Source organism: Mercenaria mercenaria, chromosome 5 (genome assembly GCF_021730395.1).
Source record: "Mercenaria mercenaria strain notata chromosome 5, MADL_Memer_1, whole genome shotgun sequence".
NCBI classification, from domain to species: Eukaryota; Metazoa; Mollusca; class Bivalvia; order Venerida; family Veneridae; genus Mercenaria; species Mercenaria mercenaria.
Window position 1 is genome coordinate 25,292,254 of NC_069365.1, and position 23,445 is coordinate 25,315,698.

General features: G+C 35.9%; 1 protein-coding gene across 1 annotated transcript in view; it reads right to left on the minus strand.

Moving 5' to 3' along the window:
• Positions 1-3,175: 3,175 nt before the first annotated feature.
• LOC123558262 (coatomer subunit alpha-like) overlaps positions 3,176-23,445 on the minus strand; it is a 67,180-nt gene continuing 46,910 nt past the window's right edge. Inside the window, 14 exon segments of the mRNA XM_053544489.1 lie at positions 3,176-8,193; positions 9,682-9,902; positions 11,384-11,562; positions 12,693-12,879; positions 15,271-15,399; positions 15,897-15,961; positions 16,541-16,710; positions 17,178-17,477; positions 17,734-17,829; positions 18,195-18,384; positions 18,867-19,013; positions 19,328-19,490; positions 19,841-19,979; positions 22,636-22,721. Of these exon segments, the coding sequence (XP_053400464.1) occupies positions 7,949-8,193; positions 9,682-9,902; positions 11,384-11,562; positions 12,693-12,879; positions 15,271-15,399; positions 15,897-15,961; positions 16,541-16,710; positions 17,178-17,477; positions 17,734-17,829; positions 18,195-18,384; positions 18,867-19,013; positions 19,328-19,490; positions 19,841-19,979; positions 22,636-22,721 (2,317 nt within the window). The 3' untranslated portion in view covers positions 3,176-7,948.

Consider the following 23,445-nt stretch of genomic DNA (forward strand, 5'->3'; position numbering starts at 1 on the left):
GACTGGCATTAGCTGTAAAATGATTAATATTATTAAATGTATGTATCAAAAAGTACAGTCATGTGTTAAGATATCAAGTACGATGTCATTTTCTGACTTCTTTGATGTAACGATCGGATTGAAACAAGGGGAGCCATTATCTCCCTTGCTATTTATTTTGTTTATCAATGATATCACAGAAAACTTCAACTGGAATGATTTTACGGATAAAGATCTTGAGCTTCTTTCTATGTATTTAATATTATTTGCTGATGATATTGTATTGTTTACGACTGATCCTAAGAGCTTACAGTCCCAAATCGATTCCATTTATCAATTTTCAATAAAGTGGGGTTTAACAATAAATGTTAATAAAACAAAAATTTGTGTTTTTGAAAACAGAAAAACTCATCATAATGAAGAATTTTACATTAATGATGATAAAATAGAAATAGTTGATGATTTTACATATTTAGGCATTAAATTTTCTTATACTGGTTCTCTTTTAGGTGCAGTTAAGGCACTGAATGATCAGGCTTTAAGAGCCCATCACAATATACTGTTATTAATTGATAAAGTCTGTTTAGATGTTAAGACAAAATTATTACTGTTTGGTAGAATGGTTGTACCTATTTTACTGTACGGAGCAGAAATTTGGGGTGTTTACAATTTCAAGAGTGTCGATATTTTACATTTGAAATTTTGCAAATATTTAGTAGGAGTAAAGAAGCAAACGCCAAATAATGCTGTATATGATGAATTAGGTCGCATTCCATTATTTACTATTTGTAAATAGAGATCTGTTAAATATTGGTTGAAATTAATGAAAAATGTAGATTCTCCAATGAATAGTCTGTATCAAAATCTATGTTCAAATGTTATTGGTAAGAACTGGGCTAAACGTATGCATTCTATTATTGACCATCTGGGTCTGACACATGTGCGTAAGTATTTTGATCCGAATATTAACTATCTCCCTGCGTTCAAACTGAGCTTACGTGACCAATTTATTCAAGAATGGAATGCATCAATTAATTCAATGTCGAAGTTGAAATATTATTGTCAGTATAAAACAGTCTTTTGTTATGAAGAATACAGTGATAAAATTGCCAGTGAAAATTTAAGAAAAATGTTTACTTGTTTCAGATTAAGCTCCAATAAGTAAGAAATCGAGTCTGGTAGATTTAATAATATTGATCGAAACAATAGAATATGCAGAATATGTAATCAAAATGCAGTTGAAACTGAGTACCATTTCTTGTTATGTTGTAGTAAATATACGGATGTTAGAAATAAGTATTTGGGAAATATAGCTTGGCGTACAATTCAGATGTTTAAAAATATTATGCTAACAAGAAATAAGAAACGTCTTGTAAACATCTGTAGATATATAAAAGAATCTATGACGATAAGACATAATACCCTAACAAATCTTGCTGTTTCTTAATCTATTACTGTTTGGTATTTTATAGCATGTGATATTCTCATAAATGTACTATGTTTATGCAATATATGATATTTTTTGTTTGCCATGTGAATGAAAAAAAAAATGTTTTATATGAGCCGCGCCATGAGAAAACCAGTAGATCTATATTGGTTTTTTCGAGCAGCCTGTCTACTGTAGACTGGAAATCGAGCATCTACTTTGGTAACATTTTGCTAGTTAGATAGTTAGGTATAGTCGCTAGAAAAGTAAGAGTATCATGATGGACAAAATGAGTTAATATTATTGTTATAAGTTAAAGAAAACCACCCTCACAGCACAGTATAGGCCTATAACTTGTGAGCAAACTACTGGTATATAGATCTATAGATCTGTTAATTATTGATTTATTTTACAGTAACTATGACCTTATTGTTAAGCTATGTTTATTGTAATATGTATATATGTATGACGAGAAACTGTGTACAGTTTAAGTCAATAAAATATTCTTCTTCTTCATGTTTATTATATGCTGTATGTTAAATGGCCAAAGGCAAATTATTGCCGATTTTGCTAATAAAGTTGATTGATTTGATTGATAATCTCAACCCAAAGGATTAAGTGTTGATAATCATATATGGATAGGTATGTTTACATTATCTTATTAACTGTTTACCGGCATTTCTTACTGAACACTTTTGAGCTATTTCATGTGAGTAAATCAAAGAGCATCAGTTAGTTATTATAATGCATGGACATATACTATACAAAAATCATCAAGCTATGATACGTTGTCATTATTAGATTAACAAATCTATATAAAAACTACGTCTTAAGTTAAACATTACTTAGGCGAACTATGTTGTACTTACACTAAAAACTAAATTACAAAAAGCATAACGTTATACATTTTTTTTTTGTAGAATTATGAGTTTTTATCGTAATTCCACCTTTATGACTAAACAAAACAAAGCAAGATATAATAGGTAAGGACATACCAAATTGATTAATAGTTCTTCGGAAAATTTTCAAAAAAAATAGGAGCGGACGAGCGAAATTTTTATTTTATTTTTTTTTTCTCAATTTTGATTTTTTCAGAGGCGGGTAGATTTTACATGGAGCGAGCGGGCTTTTTTTATATTTTTTTCCCAGCTTGAACCCTTGAGGAGGCGGTTATGATTATATATAAAGTTAACCTTTCTTTAGAAATAACACAGAAATCAAACATTTACAGTGTGGGTAACACAGTATATAGCTTTTCTATATGTTTTAAAGACTACATGAATGATTTTGCAAATAAATGCTTGCCAAAACTCACTGAATCACTTTATTTTTTTTATTTTGTAATTTTAATTACTAAGGAATGAGTGTCTTATTTTTAATTTTGATTTTTCTACATTAATCTGAAGACGTGCCTATTTAATGGCACAGGATGAGGAATATTAAAGACAAAACAGGCATATGGTTGTGTGGAATAATATTTCTTCTGAAACACAGTTAGATGGCTTTGACACATGAACAAATCTGTGCCCCTAGTGGAACTCCAACCCATAGAGGTGAGGGGAAGTAATAAACCACTTGACCAGTGCGACCAAACGGAGTTGGGCATACAGATGCTTCGACATTGCTCGAATCCCTTTGGAATAATTTCTTAACAAATCATGATCAGGCTAGCTTAAGCTTTTGTGGTAGAGATTCATTTCAGGCAAAAATAATAACAGGCGGACAAAGAATGATCTTAAAAGGAAAACAAAGAATAATGAATACAAAATGCCATGTTCAAAATGTTTAATCATTGATGTATAACCTTGGCCTTTTCCCCGACATGCCTAATTTTTAAAAAATGTTAACATAAAAGTATTTGGAGTATTCATTTATTGTAAGAAGCTGTGACATCTAATATTGCATACTAAATGTATCACTTCACTTTTGCTTTAGGACATGACCAATATTTGAGCAAGGTTACTATGAAAACCACCCATGCATGTCACAGTTTTGAAATAAATTATCTTTGACTCTGTGATCTTGATATATGGCAAGAGATCTGGACAAAAATGAATATCTTATGTCCCCTAAACCCCTGCAGTTATCTTAGCTAGGGACTTGATAATATGCGACAGAACAAAAATAATAGTCATCACATTTATGTCAAATATTGTCTGCATAAACAAACACAATCATGTATTTAATAAACTAAAACACCGTGTGCCAGCTTTGAAAGCAAAAATATTGGTGGAACCAATAGATGCTCCCAAAAATAAATTCTGTTTGTGGAAGAAGGAAAATGTGAAAAATATTTAGTGGTTAAATTATAAACAATGCATGAAGGCGAATTTGGAGATGAAAGATTTGTTATAATGGCTTTCAACAGGGTGGTATGTTACAAAGGAAACAAGAGCTTGTAGAACACGAAATGCCTCCCTTGATGCATTCAGTGATTGCACAAGGAACGGAAATATTTTGGTCACTGTACACTGAAGTTCTACAGCTCTGGGTCAATTTGACCTTAACCTTTCACTTATTGACCTCAAAATCAATAGGGGTCATATGCCGGTGGTGATCAACCTCCCTATCAACTTTCATGATCCTATGCCCGAGCATTCTTGAATTGTCATCTGGAAACCATTTAACTGTTCTGTGTCACTGTGACCTTGATCTTTGGCCTACTGATCTCAAAATCAATAGAGGTCATCTGCTGGTCATGACCAGCCTTCATATCAACTTTCATGATCCTAGGCCCAAGCGTTCTCGAGTCATCATCCGGAAACTGTTCTAGGTCACTGTGACCTTGACCTTTGATCTACTGATCTCAAAATCAATAGTGGTCATCTGCTTGTTCTGATCAATCTACCTGTCAACTTTCTTGATCCTAGACCAAAGCCTTCTTGAAATATCATCCGGAAACAGATTTGTCTACATACCAACCGGCAGATCCACATCTGCAAAACAATATACCGGTACCCCTCCTTTGAAGGGGCATAAAAATGAACTAAAAGATGCTTTTGAAAAAAACACAAGACTCATCCATGGGATATGATAAGAGGTGGTAAACAAGAGGGCCATGAAGGCCCTGTATCGCTCACCTGACCTATTGATTTAAAGATTATCAACATTAACATTCTGAACAAGTTTCATTAAGATATGGTCATAAATGTGGTCTCTACAGTGTTAACTAGCTTTTCCTTTGATTTGACCCCGTGACCCCACATAAACCAGATTCGAACTTGACCTAAAGATCATCAAGATTAACATTCTGATTAAGTTTCGTGAAGATACAGTCATAAATGTGGCATCTAGAGTGTTAACAAGCTTTTCCTTTGATTTGACCTAGTGACCTAGTTTTTGACCCCAACTGACCCAGATTCAAACCAGACCTTAAGACCATCAAGATTAACATTCTGACCAAGATTCATGAAGATATAGTCATAAATGTGGCCTCTACAGTGTTAACAAGCTTTTCCTTTGATATGACCTGGTGACCTAGTTTTTGACCCCCAGATGACGGAATATGTAACTCATCCAAGATTTTATTGAGTGTAACATTTTGACCAAGTTTCATTAAGATAGGTCTAAAATTGTGACCTCTAGAGTGTTAACAAGCTTTTCCTTTGATTTGACCTGGTGACCTAGTTTTGGAACCCAGATGACCCAATATCAAACTCATCCAAGATTTTATTAAGGGTAACATTGTGACCAAGGTTCATTAAGATTGGGCCAAAATTGTGACCTCTAGAGTGTTAACAGTCAAACTGTTGACGATGGACGGATGACGGGTGATCACAAAAGCTCACCTTTGAGCACTTTGTGCTCAGGTGAGCTTAAAAGACAATTAAATTTATCATTGTATAAAGCTTCAACAACTTCTGTCATGTAGTGTCTGTGTTATGCTCTGAACAAGAAAATTAAACCAAGGGAAATAACTGATTGAGACATAATTAAACAAGGAAAGATTATGGGTCTTACACACTACACTCCCTCTCAATGTCAAATGAGTAAAATGACCCCAGGTACAACAAACTCCATCAAATAGCATTAGTTTTGCTCTTGATAAAAAAATCAAACTAAAGGAGATAATTAAAAAATAAACCAAGGACGAGTTATGGGTCTTTTGCAATGCACTCTATCATTGTATAAAACTTAATCAACAAATTTCATATAGTGTTTGAGGAATGCTCTCAACAAAAAATAAAACAAAGGGAAAAATTAGAACAAGAGGGTCATGATGACCCTGAATCCCTCACCCGAGTGATATAAGCCACTTGTTTAAAATGGCAAAATGATGCTAAAGTATAAGGAAGTAGGTCAGTAGGTCAGTAGGTCATATTTATTGTCACTGAAAGACAGTTTTAAGATCGGTGTGTAAAACTGTACATGTCATCCAAATTTCAAGTCTGTATCTTAAAATCAAGAAATTTAAGTAGGTCAAGTTTACAGTCAGGTGTCCCCTAATCACTTGGGATCATCAGGTAATTATAATTAAACAGTCTAGGAAATATGATCTGAAAATTTTCAAAGTATTTATTCCTATATAACTCATATAACAAGTAGCTCTTTTCACGCCAGGGGAATAACTTGAACAATTCTGTTAGACATCCACTAGGCCATGCTTCATACCAAATATCAAAAGCCTATGCCTTGAACTTTCAGACAAGAATTTTTCCCCAATAGAAGTCTATGTTAAATTTTGGACCCCAGGGCAGGGCCTCTTTTCACACCTGGGGCATACTTGGCATACTTTGAACATTTTTGGTCGAGGACGACAAGGTAATGCAGTTTACAGCAAAAAGATTTTTTCCCTATTCAAGTTTATGTAAAACTTGAGACCCCCAGGGCAGGGCCTCTTTTCACCCCAGGGTTATAATTTGAACAATATTTGATAAAGGACCTCAAGACAATGCTAGATACCAAATATCAAAGGCCTAGGTCTTGTGGTTTTAGACAAGAAGATTTTAAAAGTTTCTTCCTATACAAGTCCATGTAAAACTGGGCGTGGCCTCTTCTCACCCCAGGGGAATGAATTTGAAGAATATAGAGGACCATTACATGATGTCACATGCCAAATATAAAGGCTCTATGCCTTGCGGTTTTGGACAAGAAGATTTTTAAAGTTTTTCATTTCGGTTGCCATGGCAACCAGAGTTTTGCACTGAATTCAATTCTTTGAACAATTTTGAAAGGGGACCAACCAAGGATCATGTGTAATTCAGCCCAGTAGTTTTCAAAATATTTTTTTTTGAAAATGTTGACGGATGGATGTTGGACACTGAGCGGTCACAAAAGCTCACCATGAGCAGCCTTTGGCTCAAATTTAATGAAAGAGTTATGGGTCTTACACAGAGCGTTTTCTCTCAAGGTCCTCTATCATTGTATGATGTTTCGACAAATTCCTATTTATGATTCATAAGATAATAAACTGAAACAAATTTCACATTATTGACCCCTGTGACTCTGACCTTTGACCCAATGGAGGGTCTTCTACCCAAGCAGACCAACCACCATGCGAAATATGAAGTCTCTGTGATGAATGGTTAATAAGATTTTACATACTGGGGGGAAATAGTGTGGGGGAAGATGGACAGACAGACAGGGCAAAAATAATATGTCTTCCCCAACTCTGAGGGGAGACATAATGTTGTGTACGAGGAAGTAACAGTAGTTATTTTAAATAATTATCTCCAATATCCATGTTATCAAGTGCAGCAAATATGGTGTACTGTAATCCTGTTATATATGTTATTATAATGAGTAGTCATAACTCAGCACTAACTATAGACAGTTTAGACTCTTAGCCTCTGCACTCCTCCTAAATGACATCCATCAGTATATGAAGTTTGGAGTTACTTATTTTAAATAACTTTTACACTTTCAGAGGTAAACTGCTCACAAAAATTTAAGTATTAAAAATAAGGGGGCCATAACTCAAAAACTGCTATGGACTGTTATGACTCTTATGCACTACACTTCAGTGAGACTTTTGTAAATAAGAAGTTGATTGTCAATAACCTGTAGTTTTAGAAGTTTTACATTGTACAAAAGAATAAAAAAATAAAATAAAATAAAGTGCCAGAACTAAAACAACACAAGACATATAGTTATTTCTGTTGTGCACTGCAATCCAACTCAATGAGATATATATACATATAGTTTGAAGTCAATTCCTTTCCAACATTTGGTGATATACTATTCCATTGTGGACAAAATAAAAACGCTGTAACTCAGAAATAACAAAGAGATAGTTATGATTCCTCCGCACTGCATTGCCCCCAATGAGATCTATCCACATAGCAGGTTTCAACTCAGTACCTCTTATAGTTTTACAGTTAAACTCTGGTACTGTCAAAATGACAGAATTCCAGATGGATAAGGCAACAACTACATGCTCCCATCAATTCCTGGAGCTTTTCACTTTTCCTCTCTAGTGTTGGTAAACAGTTACAAAGATAACATTTTCTAAACTTTATATATCACATACAATACAAGATATACTTTAAAATTGTTTTTATGGAAATTGCTACTTTTATAATTCTTGAAGTATACAATATTAGTTTATGCCATTCCAAATCCTGGCGAATTTAATATTCCAAAGTCCATGTTCTCTTTGAATTGTTCATAGCTGTTAACTGTTGGAAGCCGTAGGACCACTGAACACGTGTTTGCCTGTGGAAAATTCATTTCACCACTGTCATAGACAAACTCTATTGATGGGTCTGGTGAAAATCCCAAATAGGGCACGTTGTTGCCTCCAGTCGCAAACACTAACACGTCTTCGAATGTCACTCCAACATTTCGTTCTGTAAAAATACAGCTTGTAAAAATAACCAAAGACAAATTTTAAAGGTACGCTAAATGGATTAATACGTGTAACAAGAGAGCTGCAAAAATAGAAATATCTATCAAGAGAAAACCTTCAAAATTATTGGCAAATGCTTCAACTAAGGTATTTGGCTTATACAAGAATGTATTCTAGTTCATTTCACATTAGGGGCCACAAGGCTAAAAGAAAGACACTTCTACTTTTAGCCTTGTTACCCCTAATGTGTGATGAACTGGAACATTTTTGACTTGAGAATCACTAGACATACACCCAATATTTTGGCTTTAGAACTTGTTGACTTCTTTTAACAGTTTTGCTATCTGTAGCCTTTTGACCCCCAAATATGCAATGGAGTTTAGATAAAACCTGGCAAGTTTCACTTAAATCTGGCAACGATTTTTTTCCTTATATAAGTGGTGCTTAATATCGGACCCGTTCACAACTGCAGACGGTATGTAACAATTTTCAAATTGGGTCCACCAGACCCATTCACAATTGGTGTAAAAACCTCTAACAAGAGGGTCATGATGACCCTGAAGCGCTCGCCTGAATATATTGAACCACATGTTTCCAATGGCAAACTGATGCTAAAATATTAGAAGGTAGATCAGTAGGTCACATTTATGGTCACTGAAAGACAGTTTAAACATTGGTGTGCAAAACTGTATATGTCATCCAAATTTCAAGGCTGGATCTTAAAATAGAGTGGTCACAAGCAGAAGTTTACGCACGGACACACAGACAACGTAGACCTACAGACCTAGTTTTTGACTGCAGTTGACCCAGTTTCAAACTTGACCTAGATATCATCAAGATGAATATTCAGACCAACTTTCATACAGATCCCATGAAAAATATTGCCTCTACAGAGGTCACAAGATTTTTCTATTATTTGACCTACTGAACTATTTTTTGATGGCACGTGACCCGGTTTCGAACTTGAACTAGATATCAAGGTAAACATTCTGACCAATTTTCATGAAGAGCCATTGAAAAATATGGCCTCTAGGGAGGTCACAAGGTTTTTCTATTTTTAGACCTATTGACCTAGTTTTTGAGTGGTTAAGGTCACTGACTTCAAATCACTTGCCCCTCATCGATGTGGGTTCCAGCCTCATTTTGAATTCTTCATGTGAGGAAGCCATCCAGCTGGCTTACGGAAGGTCGGTGGTTCTACCCAGGTGCCCACTTGTGATGAAATTATGCATTCCATCATTAAACATTTTGATTCACAAAGTATTACAACAACAGGGAAAAAATTCACAATTAGAGAAATAATGCTAATTTTTACAATTTTTCAAGTACTGGATCCATTTTTTAACAATTTTGAGAAAAAAATCACTGTATGGTCTGGATTACTAGTGCAGTCAAACTTGGTCAAACAGATGGATTAACAATACATGTAAATAATATATCTCCCTAGGTACACAACAGAGAATGCATACATGACATTATAGATTTATACCCTCTATATCAAGCAGATAATCTCTCCAGTATGCAATGGTGCGTTCTTCCTCTCTCCTTTTGTTGCTTCCTATTTCTGAGTATTCAATTTTACTGAAGACAGCTTCCACCTGGTCTGCTGTCAAATTTGTTGTCTGACCTTGGCAGAAAACCTCACTGAATTGTGTACTGTGCTCTTTCATCAGGTCTAAAAGACCAAATGTCTGAAGACCTTGCCTTAGTCTGCAATAAAGACATTCCATCTACATATTCAACTGCCCCTCACTGGTACATTTGTCACAAATAAGGGGCAATAATTCAAATGTTTGCAGTCTTAAGGGGGGAATATAGCCTAAACTAACATTTTATGATAATTCTTTATGAAGTATTCAGTATTCTAGGCCATACACTAAAAGCTGGCACCACAAACAAAAAAATCTACTACTTTGGCTATTTCAAGGACCATAACTCTGTAATAAGCACTAAAATTCTCAAGAAAAATGCAAAGTGCGCAAGTTCACAGCATGATAAAGACTCAAGCAAGGTTTCATAAATTTACATCAAATACTTTTTGAACTAGGCACATTATTAAGTGAAAATGTGCATTTTTGACTGTTTTATGGGCCATAAGTTTAAAAATAGGGGGTGGAGTCTATCTAAAAATAAGAGGTGCGCAAATTTATATCATGATAAAGACTTATCCATTTATGTCATATACTCTTTGAGCTAGGTGCATCACAAGGTGAAAATGTGCATTTTTAACTATTTCAGGGGCAATAACTGTAGAAATAGGGGACGGAGGCAGACCAAAAATAGGAGGTGCGCAAGTTCATATTATGATAAAGACTCATGCAAGGTTTCATTCGTTTATATGAAATACTTTTTTGAGTTAGATACGTCCCAAGGTAAAAATGTGCATTTTTAACTATTTCAGAGGCCGTAACTCTGAAAATAGGGGGCGGACCCAGATAAAAAAGTAGGAGGTGCGCAAGTTCCTATCATGATAAAGACTCATGCAAGGTTTAATCAATTCTTATTAAATACTTTTTGAGCTAGGCGCGTCACAAGGTGAAAATGTGCATTTTTGAATATTTCAGGGGCCATAACTCTGGAAATAGGGGGTGGAGCCAGACAAGAAATAGGAGGTGTGCAAGTTCATATCATGATAAAGACTCATGCAAGGTTTCATCAATTAAATCAAATACTTTTTGAGCTTGGCGCGTCACGAACTTCGGACAGATAAGACCAAATCTATATGCCCCCACCACTCACAATAAAAGACAATTATATAGACATATACAGATGCATAGATTGGATCATTTTTATTTACAGTGAAAAACACAGAGTACTGCTTAAGTATTCTCTTGCCCTAAATGTAAGCAAAGTGGTTTCGGCTACTACAAGCTATTGTGATTCAGCATTGTCTTGAATAGTTAATCTATTTTTTTATAAATAATTTTGCAAAAAAGGTCAATAAACTTAACTAATAAATCAAGAAATTTTCATAGATATTGGCTACTATTTGATTTTAAAGTAAGCTAACTTACCAACCCTAACATTACATGTACTTGCTTGCTCAATATAACATCTTTAAGGATAATGTGTGTGTGTGTGTGTGTGTGTTCAGGTTTAACATCTTTTTCAACAATTTTTCAGTCAAGATTGCAAGTTAATTGTAATGTACAAGTTTATGAAATTTATAATATAAAAGATCTTGAACATACTGTTGAATAGCTGGAAGATTCCTCCCAATAACAATAAACCTGACTACATCATCTACCAGTTTATTTCTTGAATTTTCACTAAAGGTTGTCACTGGTTTGTAGCAACCAGCTAACTCAAATAATACATAATTCTCATCCATCATTTCTTGAATAGCATCACAGCAGGTGGCTTCAAGGAGCTAGTAAAAAAGAAAGAAAACAAAATTTAGATTGTGAAGTGTTATTACCTTATATCTGTCTCTTATTTTCTAGTTTATCTGAAAGTATTTGTCCCCTTTTAATACCATACAAATGTGCAACAATGTGTAATATTGTGCAATTCATACAGCAGGATATTTATCAAAAGGTTAAACCAGTCTCAATATTCCATAATAAAAACCAAGATTATTCTAGGCAAATACTCTGACCTATAATAGCTCATATGGAAGCTACATTGTCTTCAGAGTCTCAGTGGGCAATTACTAAAAACCTGATCTGCATTCTTTCAAAACAAAACAAGATGTTCATCATGACCCTGAATCGCTCACCTGAGTAATGTGAGCCACATGTTCAAATGGCAAACTGACACTACAATATTAGAAAGTAGGTCTGTAGGTCATATTCATGGTCACTAAAATTTAGTTTTGAGATTAGTGCAAGAAGTGTACATGTCATCCAAATTTCAAGGCTGTATCTTAAAAACAAGAAAGTAGGTCAGCAGGTCAAGGTTACAGTCAAGTGACTCCTAATCACTTTTGGTTTTGGTCATCAGGTAATTATAATTACCGGTAAACATGATCTGATAATTTTTGAAAGATTTATTCCTATATAACTCATATAACAAGTGACTCCCAGGGCAGGGACTCTTTTCACCTCAGGAGCATAATTTGAACAATCTTGTTAGAAATCCACTAGGCAATGCTACATATCAAAGGCCTAAGAGAAAAGAAGATTTTGGGTTTTCCCCCCTATGTAAGTCTGGGACCTCAAGGTCAGCACCTCTTTTCACCTCAGGGGCATAATCTGAAAAATCTTGGTAGCGGACCACAAAGCAATGCAACATACCCAGTATAATCATACACTGCATTATTCCTATGGACTTCTTTATATAGTTATATAGATTCAGTATGCCCCTATATCCATTGTGTTAAGCATCAGTTATTATAAAGTTAGAATTACCATACATGTATAATTTTTTATGTCATGCATGTATAATTCTTTATGTAAGTCAAATATGTATATACTTTCTTCAAAGCTTTCCTGCTTGTATTCTTCCTTTTGTTTTTTAACCCCAAGAAATAATCAAAATATTGTTTTACATGATACTAACCTCAGCAATTTCTTGTTTAGTATCAACCACTAACAATGGTACACTGAGAAGAATAGATCTAAATTTGTCTGTAGCCTCGGCAAACTTGCCAGCTGTTGTAAGATTATACACCACTTGTAACTGTTGTACCAAGTTGTTCAGTTTGAGGCCCACAGCTGGAACACCATTTCTACCACCTGCCTCCTTCCTGTAACATACATCATATTGTTCTGGTTTCAATGTTTGAATGAAGATACACAAACAGCTGACAATAAGTCAAATGTTTTTGTAAATGGGCATGAAGACATACTAGCTACAATGTCTACTAATGATGAACTGTTTTAGCAACAGGCACTTGTATATAGTCTCAAACCCGACAAGTTTCTTTATGTGTAGTCTGTACACATTACTTACAACAAACATGGACATAAATGTATTTTTTGGTGTTCTTTGTACATATTTTGTGTCGGTTTTCAAGTCACACCGACACAGATAGCATTTAGAGTTTTGATATTGGAGGACAACCACAAATACCCATCAAGATATTATTTTGATCATGCTTGATGGCTATGCAAGGACTGAATGTATTAAACCAGGTGAGACAAACTCACAACAGTGTGGGGCAAGTGATTTTAAGCCAACAATCGCAACAACCTGGCCAAATAGGCTTCCAAACCAGGAAAGATTAAGAACAAGAGCTGTCACTAATGGTGACAAATGCCCCTGCAGCACCCTGACCTTTGACCTGGTGACCCCAGTCAGTAGGGGTCGTGTACTCAATAAGTACTATCAGCATGTGAAGTCTGAAGGTCCTGGGTGCAGTGGTTCGCGAGTAAAGTGCCTTCATGCAAAAAGTTAACGTTGTGACGAACAAACGGACAGACAGTTGAAAACTAGAAGGAAGGCATAAAAAGGGAATATGTTTCAATGTTATGAACATAAAACAAGAGGGCCATGATGGCCCTATATCGCTCACCTGTTATCACTGCACTTGAGGACAAGAAGGTCCTCAGAAAAAATATCTAAATCCAAAGGACAGGAACAACAAAGGGAAGAAATTTAACCGAAAAGAAAAAAAATCTTACAAGGTATAGATATGTCAAATTACACCTAAAAATTGGAAGTACCATCCATGTTGTACCACAGAAAAGTGGTCTCGGTTTTTCTCTACGGCCAATAATAAAAAAGTTACTAAAAATAAGCTATTTATAGTATCGTAAAAAGGAAGTAATTGAAAAAAAAATAGTGTAAGTGAACAAAAGAAGGATCTGCCAAATAAATCTGTTGACATAAATGAAATTTCAGATCAGTATCTTCATTAGTTATGGAGATATACCCATTTTAATTTGAAATAAAGGGAGGTAATTTGATATAAAATCAGTCCATACTTATCTACCCTGATTGTCTCAGTCAAACTAATAACAATAATGAAATTTCAAATATGTCCTATAAGTACTTACTGATATAAATCCATTTTGATTACAATCAGGGGAGGTAATCAGATACAAAATGAATCTGGAACCTACGATTGGATCTGATTTGTCATGGAATCCAAGATTTATTGTTGTTGAAGATATTTTGGAAGTTTGTATCAAATAAAACCATAAATGAAGTCTCTATATGGCTGCAAAAGCCAAAATAGCCAATTTTGGACCTTTAAGGGGCCATAACTCTGGAACCCATGATGGAATCTCGCCAGTTCAAGAAAGGAAGCAAGATCTTGTGGTGATACAAGTTGTGTGCAAGTTTGGTTAAAATCAAATCATAAATAAAGCTGCTATTGTGCAGACAAGGTCAAAATAGCTAATTTTGGCCCTTTCAGGGGCCATAACTCTGGAACCCATTATGGGATCTGGCCGGTTCAAGAAAGCAATCGAGATCTTATGGTGACACAAGTTTTGTGCAAGTTTGATTAAATTCAAATCGTAAATGAAGCTGCTATTGTGCAGACAATGTCAAAATAGCTAATTCTGGCCCTTTAAGGGGCCATAACTCTGGAACCCATAATGGAATCTCGCCAGTTCAAGGAACCAAGATCTTATGGTGATACAAGTTGTGTGCAAGTTTGGTTAAAATCAAATCATAAATGAAGCTGCTATTGTGCAGACAAGGTCAAAATAGCTAATTTTGGCCCTTTCAGGGGCCATAACTCTGGAACCCATAAAGGAATCTGGCCAGTTCAAGAAAGGAACCAAGATCTTATGGTGATACAACTTGTGTGCCAGTTTGGTAAAAATCAAATTATAAATAAAGCTGCTATTGTGCAGACAAGGTCAAAACAGCTAATTTTTGCCCTTTTAGGGGCCATAACTTTGTAACCCATAAAGGGATCTGGCCAGTTCAAGAAAGGAACCGTGATCTTATGGTGATACACGTTGTGTGCAAGTTTGGTTAAAATAAAATCATAAATGAAACCACTATCGTGCAGACAAATTGTTGACGCACGGATGCACGCACGGACTGACGACGGACGAAGGGTGATCACGAAAGCTCACCTTGTCACTAAGTGACAGGTGAGCTAAAAAGCATACCATTTTCTATGTTATGAACACAAAAGACCATAACAAGTTTCTCTGTAAGAAACACAAAAAGAGCATACAAGTTTCTATGTGGATATCCAAAGAGAGGCTGTAAAGATGGTAACCCTTGGTAACATGTCCTACTTCTACTGTATGTCTGTAGGAAAAGTTGTTTGTATTCTTCGAAGTTCACCACGCCCATGTAACAACTACAAAAGAAGACAATGCAAATGGTAGATGACTGTCAAACACATTATAAACTGGCTATCACAAATAACATTTGCTTACTGCATATTCTTTATTTACTCAACCATTACACATTTTGTATAAAGAAAGTAAGTGAATGAAATTGCTGAAGTCATGCCTTCATTTTAATAGCAAGTATATATGGTAAAATACTGTACTGTGATTTTCTCGTCAAAGTAAGGAGACTTTGCCTCAGATACAAAGCTTTCTATTTACCTTTACACTGCTAAATTTCTAAAATAGACTGGTCTAACATTCAATTTGGTCAGTACCACTTACTATTATAACTGGGTGTTCACTGAAAATCTACCGACTTAATAGCAATTAGTGCAGACAAATAAGAGCCTATTATTGGTCTGCACTGGTCGCAAAGACAGAATCACTTGCTGCCAGCAGGCTAAAACTTTATTACATGACTTGGATAAGCACTGAATAAACAACAGGAGAAGGAACTCACCCTCATGGCGGTCTCATATGATCCTGCCAACACATGATCCACTGGTAACTGTGAGCTGTTGCACCATACTTGAAATAATGAATAGCACATAGAATATTCAGTTTTCTAGCTATGCCGTTCATACCAATGCAATTTAAGACAAAGATTATACAGTACAGCAGAAAAACGAATACAGACACTTTAAGTAAATTGCTTTAAAGCAGTAAGTGTCTTCATTAATTAATTTAATGTAGATACTGTATTCAGTGTGAAACATCACTTGGGCATATCTTTTGTTTGTTTGTTCGTTTTGGGTTTAACGCAGTTTTTCAACAGTATTTCAGTTATGTAAAGGCGGGCAGTTAACCTAACCAGTTCCTGGATTCTGTACCAGTACAAACCTGTTCTCCGCAAGTAACTGCCAACTTTCCCACATGAATCAGAGGTGGAGGACAAATGATTTCTGACACAATCATCGCAGAGAACATTGGCCTCACCCGGGGATCAAACTCACCACCCTGCGATCTACCCTCTCCCTACTGAGTTAAGCAGGCGGGTCTTGGGTATAACTAGACTAGTGTTCTTTTTTGTAAAAGGTACAATACCTGCTGTTACTGGTGAAACAAAGTCAGACTGCAGTTCAAGGCCATTAGCAAAACTTAACTAACCTGTGCCTGGCTTGTGCCTTTTGTAGGAGGTACAAAATAGCCTTCCCCAGCTCCAGTTGGTGTTGAGGGCACATCAAGATCAGGGGGCAGTTCAAGGTCATCATCCACATCCCAGCCTCCCCCATCCTCGTCTTTCTCAATACCTTCACCGTCTTCTCCAAATCCCTCCTCTATAATCATATTTATTGACAATCAAATTACAGACGATTTATTACAATTGTCTATCAGCAAACAACCATCATGCTTGGAATAACTTCTATGTAAATCAACCTTTCTTGTTAATTGAAATCACTTCCTGAATTATTTTGGCTTGAATGGTGCTATCACACAAGCTGTTTGAAAATTGCTCTCACAAACAAAATTTGACATTGCTACAGCTACAATTTTGACAAAGTGACATAGTAAAAATAAAATAAAATATAACTTCAATTTACAACACCAACTGGCAGGTGTATACTGAAAACTGATTTGCCTGCAGATAGTGCTACGAAAACTTAAAACTGGTTCTCTTAACATGTACAATCTTTGAAATTTCAGGGTATTTTTCAGCATATAAACTTCAGCATATACAGATTTAAGTTTTAAGCATAAAGGTCTTAGTTACATTAATGTTGCACATAGTAATATTTTCACATACCATCATCAAGGCCTAGATCATCATCTCCCCAGCCGGCTCCAGCTTCTTCTATATCAACATCATCAGCGGCGGCCATCTTGCTGTGACCTCCTTTAGCGGCCATTGCTCCCTCGAAGAATCCCTTAGATACTGTCAGCAGTGGCCAGTTGGATTCCTGCTGTGTGATGGGTACAGGCGGTTGGAGCAGGGAAGCGTTAGGGTACAGGTCTGGTACCCTCTCGTTCTCGCCAAAGGATTCCTTTAGTGATTCTGCTTCTTCCTCCAGACCATTGGTAGCAGCTGTCAGGTAGGCAAGCGACTCTGAAATAAATTGTTTAATGTTTCATTTTGTTAAAATCATCAATTATATATACGCTTACTGCTCAAGGGCAGTTTACTGAATTGTTTTGTAAAACAACAAAAATAGGCAAGTTCTGGACTTCATTTAACTAATGGAAAAACATTTATCATTATATATTCTCCAAATTTAAGGTATACTATCCTAAATCTATCTTCATCTGCTCCCTTCCTTGATATCAAAGGAACTATGATCAAATTTTTTTGCAAACCGACTTACTTTGTCCACAGTTTTTCAGGATTTTCACTCTTTCCTCAACATCTCCTAGGAACAGAGCATTCTGGAAATGACCACTGGTGTCCTTACGTATCTCAGCTGGAATTCAGTAATAGACAGCTTTAGTTATACATTCTATCCATACATATAATGCAAGACAGAGTACTAGAAATACTTTAAAGATGAAAGAATTTGCAACTTCTACAATAAGCTGATTCAAGGATATTTTTCAAGCAAAAGTTGAAATCTCGATAGAACTGCCAACCTTGCACAAGCCAGCTGCAAGGCCTGCTGACACAAACAGTTCTAAATCCCAATTAAGGTTCTGAATTAGCAACAGGGTGGTTCAAGGAATAGGAAAAATCCACCTTTTGTGATAACCAATCAGCTAAAAAGTTTGTTTATAAACATAGAAGATTACTGCTTATTAAACCTATATTTCAAGTTTGTTCACTTCCCCCTACCTATTTTGGTCATCTTCTTCAGTTTTTCCAGGTTTCCTGTGATAAGGTATAGGAAGGAGAGTTTGTCAAAGTTCTTTGTTCTCTGGTAGGCCATCTCCACTATCTGATGGTTTCCCTGCAGTAAGGCAGCTTCACCCAGTTTCTCCCAACATGCCTGGTCATCTAGTGCCCGCGCCGCTTCAAGGGCAATCTGAGCAAAATAAAGATAGATTTCTATTCCAGATGCATTTTTTATAAGCAAAAACCAAACAAGTATTTTGCAGTAATTTGATTCCATCTGACTATCTCAGCACATGCTTGTGGCCAAAGGAAAACCACTATTGAAATAATGCTATGAACTATATTCATAAATATCAAAAGTTTTTTTTTGGTGAGTAAAAGAAATATACTTAGGACCTTTAAAAGGCTATAACTCTACGCTTTAACACCCCTTCAATAACAATAAATGCTTTCTTCACATAAGTCCTTGGTAACCATCTCTTTAATGTTCATGCAATGAATATGCAGTTTTGAGAGAATCTGACACACAAGATTTCTCTGGCTGCATCAACAGGGCGACAACAAGCCTATTCCAAACTGGCATAAACTGAAGAAAAAGTTAGTACTTTGTGGTCGCAATATATATTCATGAAAACCTACACAATGTGAAGTATTTAAAGCACTCATACTCACATCAATGTTTCCGCACTCAAGAGCTAGACCAAATCTTGTTTTCTCATCCTTGACAAAATGGAGAGCGACCTCTGGGTAACCTTTCTTCTGTAGGTAGGATATGATAGACTGACCTACCAACTTGGCGTGTCGTACCATATGTAACACCTGCAAATATATAACCATGCAGCATTCTCACCAATATTGTCTATGTTTGTGTATTATGATAAATAATTGAGTAATCTCCAAAGTTTAAAAAAATGAATTTGAAGACCAGTCTAAAAACTCCAGCATTTGATTGGTGGATTCTAAGCACTATTTTGAAATTGACCAATGGACTGGTCTCCTTACTAAAGCTTTATAAACATGCATACTTGTGAAAGGCTGATCTCGGTCTGCACTGGTCACAAAGGCAAAAAAACTTGCGGGCAGCAGGCTAAAGGTTCATGTTTTACTGAACAGACAGGTAAATGTTTACGTACCTCCTCATATTTCCTGTTGACAAGGGCCAACTTGAATTTGAACTCTGTGGGGTCAATACCGAGCACCCTAGAGCGTCCTTCCCTATCCAGACAATGTACACTGTTACCTTTCACGCGGGTAATGTAGATTGGCAGGTCCAGTGTACGGATGATGCCATGGTCACTGTAAAATGTATAGACATTTTTATCAGCAATGTGTATACATTTATCTTATTTTTACTATATTGTTAATAGGTACACTGATTTTAGTAGCTCCAAAGATCTATTTTAACATCAACAGAGGTCAAATGATACAAAATCTGGCAGAACTCATTCAGCAAAACAGACATAACTCATAAAGTAACAAAACACAAAACTGATAATTCAGTCTAAGCCTCTCACAGGCAGCTCAAATAATGCCAACAAAGATTTTTTAAAAACCTCCTATGTTATGTATTCATATATATACACTTGTTTATACAATAGAACAATCAAAATCATGAGACCAGGTGCATAAATTGTGCAGAAGCTTACCCATTGGTGAGAGCATATTTGATGTGGTTGCTGTTAGTGTACACAAACACACCACTCTCCTCCCAGGCTCCACTCTTCACTCGAATATTCTCATGGATTGTACACAGATTCTCAAACTTACGATTACAAATGGCAATTACTGAAACATACAGTTACAAATGGCAACTAGAAATTGCTTTTGTTAAAAAGCACATGTCTCCCCCAATGCAAAGTCCTATAGGCAAGAAGTCAATAGGGGTCAGGAGCAAAAGTCAAAGAGACACTGAAGGTTGGCTGCAATAGGGATCATCTACTTGGCATGTCCAGTCATCCCGCAAAATTTCAACACTATTGGCCTAGTGGTTCTCAAGTCACTGTTCAGGCTCCTGTGACCTTGACCTTTGATCAAGTGACCTCAAAATAAATATGAGTCATTTATTCTGCATGTCCAATCATCTTATTAAGTTTCAACATTCTAGGTCAAGTGGTTCTCAAGTTATTCTCCAGAAATGATTTTACATGACCAGGCCCCTGTGACCTTTAATAGACTGACCCCAAAATCAATAGGGATCATCTACTCTGCATGTTCAATCATCCTATGAAGTTTCAACATTCTGGGTCAAGTGGTTCTCAAGTTATTGATCGGAAATTGTTTTCCATGTTCAGGCTCCTGTGACCTTGACCTTTGATCAAGTGACCTCAAAATAAATAGGGGTCATCTACTCTGCATGTCCAATCATCCTATTAAGTTTCAACATTCTAGGTCAAGTGGTTCTCAAGTTATTCTCCAGAAATGATTTTACACGACCAGGCCCCTGTAACCTTGACCTTTAATAGACTGACCCCAAAATGAATAGGGATCATCTACTCTGCATGTTCAATCATCCTATGAAGTTTCAACATTCTGGGTCAAGTGGTTCTCAAGTTATTGATCGGAAATTGTTTTCCATGTTCAGGCTCCTGTGACCTTGACCTTTAACAGAGTGATCCCAATATCGATAGGGGTCATCTACTCTGCATGTTCAATCATCCTATGAAGTTTCAACATTCTGGATCAAGAGGTTCTGAAGTTATTGATCAGAAATGGTTATCAATGTTCAGGCCCCTGTGACCTTGACCTTTAACGGAGTGACCCTAAAAACAATAGGGGTCATTTATTCTGCATGAACAATCATCCTACGAAGTTTCAACATTCTGGGTCGAGTGGTTCTCAAGTTACTGACCGGAAATGGTTTTCAATGTTCAGGCCCCTGTGACCTTGACCTTTAATGAAGTGACTCCAAAATCAATAGGGGTCATCTACTTTGCATGTACAATCATCCTATGAAGTTTCAACATTCTGGGTCAAGTGGTATTCAAGTTACTGATCGGAAATGGTTTTCAATGTTCAGGCCCCTGTGACCTTGACCTTTGATGGAGTGACCCCAAAAACAATAGGGGTCATTTACTCTACATGATCAATCATCCTATGAAGTTTCAACATTCTGGGTCAAGTGGTTCTCTAGTTATTGATCTGAAATGGTTTTCAATGTTCTAATTACTGAAACATACAGTTACAAATGGCAATTACTGAAAATTACAGAAACATACAGTTACAAATGGCAATTACTGAAACATACAGTTACACATTTATAAGAAATGAAAACTTCGATTTTCGTAAGTATAGTACTGTTTTTTTATAATGAAAACATTCAGTTGATAACATTTATAGACACACCCACACTTTATGACCTTTACAAATACTTTAGGTTCTTTGAAGATTTGTACAAAATGTTTTAGAAGCACTATATTTCAATGTCTTTAAGGCTGTTCTGGGGCCAAAATCTGTCCCCATTCCCCTCTCTAAAAGAATGTTTTCGCCATTTTGAACAAAAAGTGTTTTTTGAACATCTTCCAACCAAAACTCTTCAAAAATAATGAAATTTTCCCCTCCGAATGGGCCTGCATCTTCAATAGGTCATAAGGATAACTTCTATAAAATATTCTGTCCAATCTCCTACAACATTCTAATCAGCTCCATACTACAGACACGACTCCCTCATCATAAATAAAACATGCAAACTTCTCACTTCTAAATAATTAGACCAATCTGCAATAAATTATTTATTTGGGTTTTACGGCGCACCAACACAGTATAGGTTATATGGCGCCAAACAGGACTACAAATTTTGGTTCCACATCTCATTTACATTGAAATAAAAACATAAAAACAATCTGCAATAAAACTTGGTAAAATAGAAGTAATGAGAATTGCTAATTTCTGGGAACATTATTCGCTAATTTCACATGTAAGAACAATCCTTTCGAGAAAAGTAACAAAATCAAATCAGAAAGAGTTCTAAATGAAGAAGAAACTTCATTTACAAAGACCAGGGCACATATTGACCAATATTCAGGCTGTTTAAGTCAGACTTTGCAGTGCCAAATATTTCAATTCTCAATAACTTTACCCACAATGCCTCTACAAGACTTAAGGTAATGAACCTGTAGTGACATTCCTCAATTTTCGCGTGATAACGTGTTCTCCTTGAGCTTTATCGGCCTTCTCCATCTGCTAATGTAGTTCATATCAACAACCAGCTGGGATATGCCGAAATCGCAATAGAGGCAAACTAAATTGTACAGAACCTGTCATATGTCATTATGTGTCCATTACTCAAGATTCCAGAAGTCTGAGTCTAGATCTCAGACTTAATTAATGAAAACAGACCCTGATGTTGTTGCAGAAGTCTTTGCCTTGTAATATTATTTAGGTATCTGTGTGCTGAAACTGTTATTTTTTTGCCTGTCTTGTACAAAAAATTTCTAAAGCTTACCATGTTTACTGATGAGTGCTACATGAGACATATCATTGGACCAGATAACACTCTTCACCTTGGATATCTTCACACTTGCCAGACTCCTGTAGTTAAATAGAAAACATTCATCATCAGACCTTAATATCACCAAACTTTCACATGTATGTATGTATGTATGTATATATACCAGATTTATATAGCGCCCTTTTCATGATAAACATGTTCAAAGGCGCTTTACATATAGCAAACGCAGCCACACGGCGCGAAATTCATCCTCTACTAGTACAGAGCGATCTGACCAGAGGGACAGAGTGATATAAAGAGTGGACCTGGATTGGCAGTCAAGCATGTTACCACTAGACCACCGGCCCATCGACCCACATCATAAAACCTTCGCATCATTAAAAGTTCACAACACCTAACCTTCATATAATCTGACTTCCACATCTTCAGATCTTCATATTATCACAACATTAATTTAACTAAGCAAGGCCATCCTAATTTGTGTTTTTCTTTTTTTTCGTTGGTGCAAAGACAGAATTACAAGAGAGTTTTTTTTCACAGATAACTTACTTAGCCATGCAGAGAGCTGTATTGTCCTTGACAGTGCAAATATCTATGTCAACTGTTATCATTTCTGTGAAATTCTTTATGTGGGCATGAAAATTAAATTTTGTGGTTTTTACCAATATGGCTATTTCATGGGGATACGAATTTGTGGACGTCAAATTGTGAACATAAAATAAAATGGAAATTTTACTTGCTTGTTGGAATTTAATTTCGTGGATGGACTCAATCAAGAAATCCACGAAAAAGTAGTCCCCCAAG